General features: G+C 42.8%; 1 protein-coding gene across 1 annotated transcript in view; it reads left to right on the top strand.

Moving 5' to 3' along the window:
• Nucleotides 1-14,711, top strand: part of EPAS1 (endothelial PAS domain protein 1) — a 158,784-nt gene that overhangs the window by 114,179 nt on the left and 29,894 nt on the right. The window contains exons 4-6 of the mRNA XM_034764423.1: nt 1,262-1,346; nt 2,097-2,215; nt 2,322-2,524. Coding sequence (XP_034620314.1) covers nt 1,262-1,346; nt 2,097-2,215; nt 2,322-2,524 — 407 coding nt within the window. The remainder of the gene's footprint in view (nt 1-1,261; nt 1,347-2,096; nt 2,216-2,321; nt 2,525-14,711) is intronic.

Raw genomic sequence — 14,711 nt, 5'->3', positions numbered from 1 at the left:
ATAGGGGAGTGGTTTGTTTGGGGTTAGGAGGGATCTTTTTAATGTTATAGAGTTAAGGCCAGAAGGGACCACCAGATCACCTACTCTGACCTCCTGTATGTCACAGGCAACCAATAGCACCCAGCACTCACGCACAGAACCCAACAGCTGAAATCAGACCAAAACATTGTAGCCCGCAGGAGACTAAACTGTTATGTGCCACAGAGAGAGAAGAGGAGGGACAAAGTGCTCCAGTGCTTGAGGCACTGCCTGTGCTAAGATTCACCTGTGGCATGGGGGGGCCATTGACTGCCATAAGTGCCGGGGGTGGAGTGGCTGTGCAGGGGTTGCTCAGCACCACATGTACCCCAAGGTAGGGGAGTGGCCCTACAAAGACTGTGAGAAGATGGGTCAGGGACAAACAGAGCTAAGGGCCACAGGATCTATCTTGCTCTAATCCAGTGGTCCTTACATACTTTGCACATGGCATTCAGGAGCTGCAGCTGCCATTCCAGTCCAGAGCCTGGAGCAGTGACTGCAGCATGTGTGGGAGAGCTGTGGTGCCATGTTGCCCTTCTCCCACATACAGTCTGATTACTTGTCCGTTAGATCCAAAGGCTATTGAAGTCAATGAAGTCTTTTCATTGACTTCAGATCAGGCCCTTCGCATTGGTGAAGTGAGTTACCAATCCGTTTAAGGGTTAAATCAAAATGCACAAATGAATCTACAAGGTATAGCATCTAAATAATAGCTGATAAATAAGAGTGGGCTAAAATTATTGCTGATATGCACACCATGACAGTTGCACACACCGGGGTTGAATTTGGCACGTTGTGTCTCTAATATCATTTCTGTTTTTAATATTTTAGGGCCAGATCTTCAGTTGGTGTAAATAGACTTAGTTTTACTGACTGATTAGTTTATTGAGGATATCTAGCTGATAGTTCTAAGCTTAAGAATTATTTTGTGGTTACCCAAAATATCCTCAAAAATGCCCCAGAGAAATCATACCTTAGGGAAACAGGTAAAAGAATGGGAGGAACTGAAATTATCATTAAGAAAAGATCAGGCATGATGTATTGCTTTTGCCTTTTCTCTGATCGCATATGCATCCGAAGAAGTGGGCTGTAGTCCACGAAAGCTTATGCTCTAATAAATTTGTTAGTCTCTAAGGTGCCACAAGTTCTCCTGTTCTTCTTGTTCCAAAATAGTCTTCTGTATTATTAAATTTTATTTATTCTCCTCACTTTTGGCTAAATATATGTATTGTTTTCTGAACAGGTGGAATTAACTGGACATAGCATATTTGACTTTACCCACCCATGTGACCATGAGGAAATTCGAGAGAATCTGAGTTTGAAAACTGGTAAGAAAAAAGTTAAAATCTCTGATGTATTTTTCTTCTTTGCCTTTTAAACACCCCAATAAAGCAACTAACAGATAGCAGAAGTTAGAAAGTGGCCATGGGCAAATGGGAATGTTAACGCCTGGAGTAGTATTTGACATCAACATCTTTTCCACTGTTTTTAAAACTTTGTGATTAAATATAACAGCACTAAGAACTGTGTGTTCTGGTGCTTTCTTGTTTCTAACCTAAAACAGATGCAATGTCTTCACTTGCAATAGTTTGCAAAGATTATGTACCACAGGCTGAAATACGGGTTAAAAATGAACAGGGCTCCCGTACCATTTAAGTCTTTACACCCCAAACCTGTGCAAACTGCTCTGCATGAGTGGACCATTGCCCTTGTACAGAGCCCTGCTTGATTCTGTGAGGCTCTGCATGGGTACAGGAGTCTGCTCACATGAAGTAGTTTGCACGCTTGGGGACTTAGCATGGGGTTCAAATGGGACGAAAAGGGCAGAGAGATCTAATATTTTATCCTAGGAGGGGATCTATTTTTCACACTCATGCTAAATATTACTTAAACCAAGAGTGCGCAGGGCACAGGTCTTGATGTGGAAGGTAACAATTTGAGAACCAAACCATCTGTTGTTATCTACAAATCCTTTATGCTTAAAAACAAAAGAGAGAATTTTAAAAAACAACACAAACATCCCCCAGCCCCCGCAAAAAGCTTATTAGTCAAGTAATTGCCTTTTTTCCTCACCTTAGGTCCAGGCTTTGGAAAGAAAAGCAAAGAGATATCCACAGAGCGTGACTTCTTCATGAGAATGAAATGCACTGTTACCAACAGAGGCAGAACTGTAAACCTCAAATCTGCCACATGGAAGGTACCACATTTTAGCCATAACAAGTTTTATTGATGAAAGTCAGACTGTCTTTTCAGAAAGTACCTTTTAAACTAATGCCCTGTTATAAAATCATTATTTGTTTCAGGTCTTGCACTGCACTGGACAAGTTAAGGTGTATAACACTTGCCCTCCTCACACCCTGTGTGGGTATAAGGAGCCTCTTCTCACCTGCCTTATAATAATGTGTGAACCCATTCAGCACCCATCAAACATGGATATCCCACTGGACAGCAAGACTTTCTTGAGTCGCCATAGCATGGACATGAAATTTACCTACTGTGATGACAGGTAAAGAGTCTACTGACTGTTTCTTGCCTAGGAGGTTTCTGATTTATCTTTACTAACAAAACAACCAATTAATAGGAAACAACATTCTTGCTTCGCAGTGTTCCTTGTATTTGAACAGGTTAAATGATTTCACATGAACAAGAGGGAAATTCTTCCATTGGCTGTTCCTGCAGTCCTGGAGAGGAACAGTTCTGAGCAATGTCAGTATCCATTTGGATTTCTAATTTGAAATCAACTGGTTAAGCAGGGATGATTCCTTCAGTGGGTGGCTTGTTTCCTGTACCATAGTTCTCCAACCCACCCTGAACACTAGGAGAGGAGTTTCTATAAGGTCTCATAGAGTGGGGAGACCATCCCTTTCTTTCCTACCTATTCCAACTGTAATCTCCACACAACCTTGGAAAACTGTAATTAAAATTTACCAATTTAGGCACAGAGGGTCAAATTAGGACATGATGCACAAGGGGAAGATTGTAAAATCCATGTTGGTAAATGCATGAGAGATTATAGAGGTGAGTCTAGAGCAGTGGTCTCCAACCTTTTTATGTCCAAGATCACTTTTTGAATTTAAGGGCAACCCAGGATCTACCCCACCCCTTCCCCAAGGCCCCGCCCCTTCCCCAAAGCCCCACCCCACTCACTCCATCCCCCTCTCCATCACTCCATCCCCCCCACCTTCACTCACTTTCATCAGGCTGGGGTAGGAGGTTGGGGTTCAGGAGGGGTATGGGCTTTGGGCTGGGGCCGAGGGGTTCGCAGTGTAGGAGCGGGCTCTGGGCTGAGCCTGGGGAAGGGGGTTGGGGTGCAGGAGGGGGTGAGGGGTGCAAGCTCTGGGATGGGGGTCAGGGCTGGGGCAGGGGTTTGGGGTGCAGGAAGGGGGTACAGGGTTCTGGCTCTGGGAGGGGGTCAGGACTGGGGCAGAGTGTTGGGGTGCAGGAGGGAGTATGGGGTGCTGGCTCCGGGAGGCTGGCTCAGGGCTGGGGGTTGGGATACAGGAAGAGGTTCGGGGTGAAGGAGGGGGTATGGGGTGTGGCCTCTCGCCGGACAGCACTTACCTCCGGCGGCTCCCAGTTGGCAGCGCAGCGTGGCTGCCACTAAGGCAGGCTCCCTGCCTACCCTGGCCCCATGCCGCTCCTGGAAGGGCCAGCATGCCCCTGCACCCCTTGGAGGGGGCAGGCATGTAGCTCTGTGTGCTGCCCCCCTCTGCAAGCACCGCCCCTGCAGCTCCCATTGGCCACAGCTTCCTGTTCCCTGCCAATGGGAGCTGCAGGACCAGCAGCTGGCCCCTTCTGGGAGCAGCATAAGGAGACCCCCCCTGCCCTGCGGGGCCGCGCTGGCCACTTCCGGGAACAGCATGAGGCCGGGGTAGGGAGGGAGCCTGCCTTAGCGGCAGCCACGCTACACCACCAGAGATTGCAATCGACTGGGAGATCCTCTAGGATCGACCAGTCGATCGCAATTGACTGGTTGGTGACCACTAGTCTAGAGTGAATCTAAATTGGTGTAACATGCATGACCAGGAAGGATTAGAAGGAAGTGTACTGTACACCAACATAAGTGCTCTCTAGGGTTGATAACTTTCTGATGACAGAAAACTGAACACCCTCGCCCTGCCCCCTGCCCTCTGCCCCTACCCCACCACTTCTCTGAGGCCCCATCCCTGCTCACTCCGTCCTCTGTCACTCTCTCTCCCCCACCCTCACCCACTCATTTTCACCGGGCTGAGGCCGGGGGGTTGGGGTGTGGGAGGGGGTAAGGGCTCTGGCTGGGAATGTGGGCGTTTGGGTGGGGCTGGGGATGAGGGGTTCGGAGTGTGGGAGGGGGCTCTGAGCTGGAGCTGGGGCAGGGGAGGGAGTTCAGGGCATGGGCGCCCAGGCAGCTCCCGGAAGCGGCAGGCATGTCCCTGTAGCCCCTAGGTGGAGGCACGGCCAGGCCGCTCTGCGCGCTGCCTCTGTCTGTAGGTGCCACCCCCGCAGCTCCCATTGGCCATGGTTCCCAGCCAGTGGGAGCTGCAGAGCTGGTGCTCAGGGCTGGGGCAGCACGCGGAGGCCCCCTGGCCACCCCTGTGCCTAGGGGCCGCAGGGACATGCCGGCTGCTTCCTTAGCCCCTACTGCGCCACTGACTGGACTTTTAACTGGATGCCCGGCAATCCTACTTGGCTCACTTTTGCTCACCTCTGAATTGGGCCAAAATCTGCTTCCTGGCCCTTTACCATCATGATTGATGATAAGGGGGGAAAATGAGATTTTTACTCTCAAATCTAAAATAAATATATATTCTCCCTTGGCAAGTAGAATATTGCAAGCTCACTGTTAGAAGATGAGACGATTCAGAGCATTAGCATTAGCCCTTTAGGTCTTAAGAGCTTTACTGGTAACATAAATCCATTTTTGTTGTTTTTAAAAAAGTGAGTTAATATATGGGCTTGTTCCTACAGCCTTTACTCATGTGCTTTCCTGTATTTTGTGGATACAAATTAAGTGCTGTTTTCTGAGTCACTTGGGTCAGTATGTTACCAGCTGGCTAATCCCGTAGGGATAGAATTTTCCAATGGAGAATTTGTAAGAATTCTGTAATAGGTTTGCTACAGCTATAAAGCAGAGATGCATTTCTTTTGCCAAGTGAAAGGCAATTAATCTTTGGTGTTTATTCCTCCCCTTTTAATTTTGCAAGATCATGCACTTTTCTGGTGATTCTGACTTAATGACCCAGGACGAAAAGTCTTGTTTCAAACTTTCAACTTTTGGGTCAATATTTCTGCCCTCTACCGACTCTGACACCAGGTTATGCTTTACATTTCAGGGTTTTACTGATGGTATTATGTTCTAGTTGACTGTGTTGGCCCCAGTCTTGCAAACACTTACACATACACATACAACACAAGAGCAGTGTCATTGAAATCAGCATAGTTGTCATTGGGACTTTACACATGCTTAATGTTAAGCACATGCAGAAGTGTGTGCAGGATTGGGGTTAGTTAATTTCTTTGGTGCTTTGAAGACTTTTAAATGGTTGCAAGTAAGAGTTTTAGTATTTTACATAATGTTGTGAAGCAGCCACAGAAGTTAATAATTTTGGCAGCTGTGAATGTAAGAAAGATTAGAAATGTACCATATGACTGGATAAAGGCAACTTGTGACTGAGATCATTGCCTCCTTCAGACTTAGTAGCAAACATATTATTAGAAATATATTCTGAAGATTGCAACATGCTTGCACAGGGAGAAAGCAGTAGTGTAATAGGACGTAGCTGCCTTACTTTCTTTTGTTTTCTAAAAAGATGTTGGAATTCTCAGAGAATGAATGCAAGGGCTGGGACTAGTGATATCCTGCCTCCCAGCAGTGAAGAGCAGACTGAATGTGAAACACACAGGTAGATGAGCACCATGCGCTTGCAAGTATCCAGTGATGGATGTGTGGGGAACTCTTAGAATTAACAGAAAGGGCATGATTGTCAAAAGAGAGTTCTAAATTGTCTTCAAAGTTTCTATATGAACTTCATTGTGTGCACACATCCCCACACTCATGCACATTCAAAAGCTGAGTTCTCACAGGGAAATTCCTTGAGGACAACTTATGTAGCACCTTTGAAAATTTGGCTCATGAGATGTAGTGAGATCACTCAAATATAATAACCAGATAATTTAAAAAAATTATTTGAAAACCTAAAGTTGTTGTAGTATCATTTAAAAACAAGATGTTGCTACTGAAAAAATTCACAGCGCTGACTCATAGTAAACAGGGGACCACAAACAGGGGAGCTTGAGAGGGGGAGAAGGAAATTCCCCTGCTGAACGAACAAGGTGCAAGTACTAATCTTGGGCTGAGTGAGTTTGTTTGTCTGTTGTCTTTTTCCTTCTCTTTCAGGTTATTTCAGTTACAGGGTCATAGTGGACCATTATTTAAAAACATGGGGGTCATAGTGGATCACAAGCCAAATATGAGTCAACAGTGTAAAACTGTTGAAAAAAAGCGAACATCAGTCTGGGATGTATTAGCAGGAGCGTTGTAAGCAAGACACAAGAAGTAATTCTTCCGCTCTATTCTGTGCTGATGAGGCCTTAACTGGAGAATTGTGTCCAGTTCTGGATGCCACATTTCAGGAAAGATGTGGACAAATTGGAGAAAGTCCAGAGACAAGCAACAAAAATGATTAAAGGTCTAGAAAACGTGACCTATGAAGAAAGATTGAAAAAAATGGGTTTATTTAGTGTGGAAAAGAGAAGACTGAGAGGAGACATGTTCTCAAGTACATAAAAGGTTGTTACAAGGAGGAGGGAGAAGAACTGTTCTTCTTAACCTCTGAGGATAGGACAAAAAGCAATGGGCTTAAATTGCAGCAAGGAAGGTTTAGGTTGGACATTAGGAAAAACTTCCTAACTGTCAGGGTGGTTAAGCCCTGGAATAAATTGCCTACAGATATTGTGGAATCTCCATCACTGGAGATTTTTAAGAGCAGGTTAGACAAACTCCTGTCAGGGATGGTCTAGATAATACTTAGTCCTGCCATGCGTGCAGGGGACTGGACTAGATGACCTCTCAAGGTCCCTTCCAGTTCTATGATTCTATAATTCTATAAAGAGCAATGTGTCTCACGATTATCAAGGCCACAAATTCATCTTGGTGGCAGGCCTGTGGGGAAGCAGGAGGCTCTCCACTACATTATAGCATCCACCAGTCTCTACCAGGTTTTATTTTAGGAGTATTTAAAAATGAGACCTCAAGATATTGATACTTGCCCTTCAAAGATTCACTGTCTTTAAAACAAGGCTATATATAGACAGAATTCAGCCCTTGACTTGGAGCTTTCAGTCCTGCCTTATATAGCAGGAGTTGCTTTACAGGGCAGGTTTTTATAACTTTACTGCCTTAGTAACACAATAGCAGGTGCTGAAAGCACTGATTTGCTGTCTCCTCTCAGCTGATTTTTTTCTTACAGTACTGTACTTCATAAGAGACACCGGTTTCTCTGAAGACTAGGCCTCAAGGCTACACATATGTTAGTGGATAGTTATTTTATGTGTGTTGTTCCTCTTTTATCGAGGTGATAATAAAACTATTAGACATGTGAAATGTCAGCACAGAAAAGGAGAAGTGAGAAACCTCACACCGAGCATGTATCAGTTTCTCCTCAGGAAATCCTTGTGGCTCAGTTTTCCTGTCCAGTGGTGGGTAAACTTCATCCAACAGAAAACTCCTCAGCAGCACCAGAAAAATGAAGAAGAATCAAAAATCCCTGACAAGACCCATCAAAAGCAACAGCCTGGGCAAACTGCACGGGGGAAAGGGGTAACTCTCACAAGAGAAATAAATCCAGTCTGAAAGGAAATTAGAAGAAGAGGCATGTGCCAGTCCCAAGCCTAACCACCTCCAAAATACCAGGCCACTTCCAGATCAGGCAGTGAGACAAAGAGACTGGCACAGCCCATCTCTCTAGCAAGCCTTCATGCTTCTTGCCAGACTTGGATTATTCTTCTAGGAGCTTTTCTTTTCTGGAGCAAGGTGGGGGAGTTTGATGGGCATTTCTTGAGTTTGGTTGTTGTCTTGTTTTAGGGTCCTGCTGATGTGCTTTCTGTTAGGTGAAGTTTACAAACATCCTTGAGAGAAACAAGCAGCCATAAGGAATTCCTGAGATACTGTTGTATAGAATATGTTGAGAGAAGTGACTTGATTGTGGTCTGTAAGTACGTACACAAGGAGAATATTTCTGTTAGCACCCCTCCACCACTTGGAGTCTTTAAATCAAGATTGGAGGTCTTCTTCCCCAAAGATATGCTGTAATTCAATGACAAGTTATTTAAAATTGATGCAGAAATCATTGCCTGAAATTATATGGCCGGTATTGTACAGGATGTCAGATGATCACAAGGATTCCTCCCAAACTTAGAATTTATGAATTTGTGGGTCTAATTTTATTTTGGGCTTCTGTGACATTTGCACACCCTACCAATTACATTTCCAACTTGATAGAAACATGGGGGATGAGGGAGGGAAAGACTTCACCACAGTATTTTTAGCCCTTAGCCTTAACCTTTGAGAAGTCACTGTATCTTTAATGTCTCTTGGAATTACAAACCAAGGAAGGAAAAAGCCACCTGAAAATAACACACATTATGAACAGAATTGTTTGTAAGTGGAATATTTTGTTCCGAGAGATCTGAATTGGATGCATCATGATAGTTCTTAAAACAAAAATGTTTGTTCATGATCTAGTTTGGGCAAAAATAATGTAACCATTCAACCTGTTTTTCAAAGGCTAGTCACAACATATAAGTCATTAAAAGCATCTCAAGGGGCTTGTGACGGGTTGCCCCACTTTAAGGTGCCACCTGATGCACTGAGCCCGCCTGTTCCAACAGCCTGGGCCCCCTTTACCCTGTCCTGCTGAGCCAGGCTCTTAAGCCTCCTCTAGCACACACACAGGCAGGGCCACACCCACGCTGCAGAAAGACGCAGACACCAAGATCAGCTCTGGGAAGACTCAGCTTAAGAGACTTGCCCCAGCACTCAGGTGCCCATCTCCCTGTATAGAAAGATCTGCACAGCACAAGCTCATAAAAAATTCACCCTCTCCCTCAATGTGAAGAGAGATATGCACAGCTTCTTGCCCCCTTCCCCCCAGATATGAATTGCACAAACTGGGTTATGTTATAAACAAAATAAATGTATTAACTATAAAAGGCAGATTTTAAGTGATTATAAGGGATAGCAAACTGAACAAAGCAGATTACTGAGCAAATAAAACAAAACGTGCATACTAAGCTTCAGATCTTAAAGAGATTGATTTCAAGAAGTAATTTCTCACCCTAAATGTTGTTTTAGACAATTTGCAGAGTTTCTGTAGCTTAGAGTTCCAGTTATTTCTTCCTACAAACTGGACCCCCTGTCTCAGTCTGGACTCACCTCTGCCTTTCCCCTCAGGTTAGGTTCTTTGTCCCTCCAGGTACTTTCAGCACTCTTTCTTCTTGGGTAGGCAATGGAGGAGAGTCCAGATTAACTCCCTCCCCAGTCTTAAAAGGGATTTACCTAAAGTGGGAAACCGTAGTTTGATCCTCATCCCCCTACAGAGGAAAAGTACCAGCAGTGTCAAAGGTGGTATTTTGTATCAGGTGACAGGACCACCTGACATGGTAGTGTCACAGCTACATCCCAGGATACCTCTCAGGAAGGAGAGAGATCTTCATAGTCTTACTGTTTCTTCCTAATGGCCCATCAAGGCTGTGATGGCCGTTGTCTGGTGAGTGTCTCCCAAATACACACACAGTTGTAATTGTTACATAGTCAGCATTCCTAACTTTAGATACAGAAAGGATACATGCATACAAATTGGATAATCACAGTCAGTACATCATAACCTTTCCAATGATACCTTACAAGACACATCTTGCATAAAATATATCTTAGGACATATTCATATCAGAATGATATTTCTATGAAGAATATGGGGTGTAACGTCACAGGGAAGCTGAGCAGGAGAGAGGGGACTAGAAGCAGTACATACTGCAATGGGCTGTGCTTGCTGTTTTAGACTCCAGGGGACTAGCCTGATGAGGCCCAGAGACTTTGTATGTGCACTTTCAAGTTTAGGGGCTCTGGACCAGGGTCCTGAGGTAAGGGCCCTATGAACTGTTGTTACAGCTGCTCCCTCTCCTTTGTAAAGGGGTCGTACTTATTGTTAGTCAGTTTTGGCTTCCCTTGGCCCAGATCCTTTAAAGTGAACTTACTGGTGACCCAATTGGGGAAATTAAGGCAGGGTGCACCTGCAGCATTACACTTCACCACAAGGGGGGCTGTAGGGATGGGATATGTTTTGTATACTGCCATCCTTATTTATGCCAGGTAGTAGCTTCTTCCATGCACTGTTCTAAGGTAAAAATTGGGAGGTGAGCTGGAAGTATCAAAAAAGCTTTGTCTGTCTTTATATATTGTAAAGAAGTAAAATGGGGTGCAAGACCAATTTAATAAAAACAGCCCTTTACAGTTCACCTTTAATGAACTTAGCCTCATAATAGCCTTTGAGGTAGGGAATATTCCATGCATTCATTTTACTAAATGGCAAAGAGGGGAAGCAACTTACCTAAGGTCACATAGTCAGTCTGTGACTGACAGATCCAGGAACAGACCCCAGATCATCTTATTTCCAGTATTGTGCCTTAACCACAAAGCCTTGCTGTGTGTCACTAGTATCCCACAATGTTTTTATTACAGTTAAAAAAGGAAAGAGTAGAACAGCTCTAAAAACTACATTGATAAAATAGCAATTGGGGCACATTTCTGCTCTTGGGGATCAGTGCATGTCTCTTTGTTGTTTTACTGGATTCTGAGATATGTTATTACCAGAATAACTGAGTTCAGAAACTAGCCCTCTGCATGTAACTGAGAGAAAGATTCAGGTCCTAAAACACAAGAGGCAGTCCATCAAAAGAAAAATTCCATAAATACTTACATTTTAAAAGAGAGGTAGAAGGGATAGCAAAGTGCTTTCCAACTACCCATACCTTCTCAACTAAAATTACTACTATTCCTCTAATTGGCAGCCATGTAACCTTTGAAATACAAATGTTGACTAAGAACACAAAGCAAGCATCAGCCTGAGTGTTGTCCAATTTTTTTGTTCATTGTTGGCATCCTTTCATCTGCGAGAGACGGTGGGAATTGCAGCCTATGATGGTTAGTGGTGCATGGTTTGCAATGTCTCATGTGACTGAATAGTTCAATCTGAGATTTGCACGATCTTTGGCAGTTATTACAAATATATGTATCTTGGTTGGGAGCAGGGTGGATTTGATTTAAATAATTCATTTTTTAATGCTTGTAATTTAACTCTGTCATTGCATATTTCTCTTTTTAAGATCTCACTCAGTTCCTTCCAGATTTCAACAGCATCAGCAATCGAACAGCTATTTCCCTGCATTTTGTTCAAGACTACAGAAATAGGCTTCAGGGTACTCAGCATGTGTTCAACATATCTCTTAAGCCCAATGTTGAGAACTTTGGCTGTGACAGTGTCATCTATTTTTTTCACGATTTTGTTCACAAACTCTCATCAGATTAGGTCAGTTCTTGATACAGTGCTCAAAACAGTCCACTACTGAGTTCCGTCGCATGTCTTGTTGGGAGAGTTAGCTTGGTTCCTCCCACTTTTTTCAGAGCAGCTACTGCAAAATGGTTCTTATGGAAGTATTTTGCAATTTCAACAACATTAGCCTTTATTTCTGGAACACTGAAGTCTTTGGCTAGGAGGTGCATCAAATGAGCACTGCAATCATATGTTATTAGCTTGGAACTCTCTTCACTTTCTTCTAAATAATTTCTTCTCATCTTGGATACATTTACAGCATTGTCTCTGACCAAGCTACCGTAAAAGACATTTGAATTTCTTTTCACAGTTTGTTATAGCTTTTACTGCTACTTCTTGTAAGTATTCTGCTGTATGTGCATTTCCTGGTATATCAATTGTTTCTGTAAGGAAGACATTCCCTTCTTCTGTTGTCACACAAGCACATACAACAGGATCATTGTGGACATTGCTCCACCCATCAAGACTCAGGTTAACAATTTTACCCTCTAGACCTTTTGCACACTGCTAAATTTCTCTTTCATATGCTTTATCCAGCAATTTGCCTGCAACATCTGCTCTGTTGGGTGGTCTTAATGACTGAACCATGTTAATGAAGTGTGGGTTCTCAATCATACAGAAAGGAGAGTTTATTGCATAAACAAACCGGGCAATTTTTTCATCAATTACCTCTTTTTGTAATCTGCTGGATCTTATCACAAACTTATCTATGGTTCTTTCTGGATAATGGAGATTTCTTTTTGCTACAGGTGATATACTGTGGCTATGTGACATACATGATGTGACTAAAACACTATCATTGGCAGATAATTCTGAAACTATAGAAAATGATAGTGATCTTGAAGGTGGATAGTCTTCAGAATCCTGTATGTTGAGGATGGATTCTCCTAAACAAAATAAGTCAATGCAGCTATTTAATTATTATTACCATACAGGCGAGTTTCATCTTACGCGGGGTTCCGTTCCGCAGTTAATGCGTAAAGCGAAAACCGCGTATAGTCAAAATTATATTGAGTTGAATGGCGGGCGGAATCGCCTGCACTACAGATACAGTATTAAAATTGTTATTTTTCTCTTTTTTTTGTTTTTTTTGTTTGTTGCTGACCACGTAAAGCTGAAATCGCGCATGTTAAATGCGCATAAGATACAACAGACCTATACTGCTCATTTAGTATTACTCATTGCATTCACTGACACTCAGTATTACTTTAAAGGTGAAATTGTAAAAGGAAGATCTGCCTATTTCAGCTATTTATTTTTTATCACAACTGCATCTAAAATGATAGTACCATAGAGTAACAACTATATTTTTTGCTCAAACATGAGAATTCAAGAATAGTCCAGAAGGAAGACAGGCAGTCCTTAAGAAAGAAGTATGAAATAAAAAAGTTTACCTGAAGTTCCTGCATGTTCAGACATGTTCCTTTCACAATCTTCAACACAGCTTCCTCCTGAGAAGGAACACGTCTCATGATGTTGTTTCATTTGGGCAACCAGGCCTTGCATTTTTTTGTTGCACTGTTTGCATTTTGCACGTATGCCTGTCTTACCCACAGATAGAGGAACTTCATTAAAATATTCCCAAGCTGGGTATCTTTTATGGCCTGCTGCCATTATAGGTTTTCCGTTCTAGTGAGAGAATGGTATGGTAGATCTCAAATCAATGAAGGCTACACTCAGAAAGACCTCAAGACTTCTGGAATATGCTGTTCAAACAGTTTCACTTTTGTTTCTACTGCCTGTCCCTCCCTTCTCACATTTATCTCCAGACTTCTTCTCCTTCTCCAGATCTATTCCGCCCCCAACAATCTTCTATTCATTGGACTTTTTGAAACTTTGCACTTTTAGAGAGGGGTATGGGATTGACTTTGTGTACACAAATTTGCAGAGGGACAATAGGGTTGAGATCTGTCATTTCTCACCTCTATATATTATTATTTATTTATTTTAAAACATTTTTGCTGTTAACAAGCCTGTTATCTCTGGAGACACAAATCCACAGTTTGAGAACTGCAAAACTAAACATCTCTGAGGGTATCTTCTAGACTCAGCACAGAGTCCCATTGGGTAGATAGGAAGATTAACCTAAATAATCTATACAGAAGCCCCTGGAGCCCCATAAGATTGGGTTCCTAATCCATGAACTATTGGAACTCATTTACAAAACTTTTCTTAAACGTTACATGAATATATTGTCTCATACTATAGAATTAGAATTTATAATCCCTATTGCATGATGAGATATCTTTGAGCTATAGTTTTAATTAAGATACATTATCTTTAGATAGGTTTCTTTTTTTCAAAAAACATTTTATCAAAAAAATCCGATTTAAATAAAAAAAACTCCAATTTTTTTTAAAAATCATTGATTTTTATTCACCCTGGTTGGGAGAAGCTTGCTTCCTATGGGCTCTTTTCTCTTCAAGCTGTAGGAACCAGCTCCTGTCATGGATTTTGATACCCTGATGAAGACGATGGAGCCACTTGTTACGATCACTTGCCAAGATTTCCCATCGGTCAGGATCAATTCCAAATTCCTTCATATCTTGCTTGCATGTGTCTTTATAGCAAAGCTTGGGACATCCGGTTGTTCTTGTTCTCTCTGATAATTCCCTGTATAGCAGGGGTAGGCAACCTCTGGCATGCATGCCGAAGGCGGCATGCGAGCTGATTTTCAGTGGCACTCACACTGCCCAGGTCCTGGCCCCCAGTCAGGGGGCTCTGCATTTTAATTTAATTTTAAATGAAGCTTCTTAAACATTTTAAAAACCTTATTTACTTTACATACAACAATAGTTTAGTTATATATTATAGACTTATAGAAAGAAACCTTCTAAAAATGTTAAAATGTATTACTGGCACGCAAAACCTTAAATTAGAGTGACTAAATGAAGACTCGGCACACCACTTCTGAAAGGTTGCCAACCCCTGCCGTATAGCATGTCCTTGGGTATACATCCGTCTTCCAACCTACTCAGATGGCCCAGTCAGCACAGTCATCTTTGGTTGAGCAGGGCTGTCACACTTGGTAAATTTGCCCTTTGAAGAACCTCTGCGTGGGTGACTTTATCTTGCCATTTGGTGTTGAGTGTGTGGTGTAAACAGCGT

The sequence above is a fragment of the Trachemys scripta genome, chromosome 3 (genome assembly GCF_013100865.1).
Source record: "Trachemys scripta elegans isolate TJP31775 chromosome 3, CAS_Tse_1.0, whole genome shotgun sequence".
Classification (NCBI taxonomy): Eukaryota; Metazoa; Chordata; order Testudines; family Emydidae; genus Trachemys; species Trachemys scripta.
The sequence above is the reverse complement of the archived record's forward strand: the minus strand, read 5'-3'. Positions and strand labels throughout refer to the sequence as shown.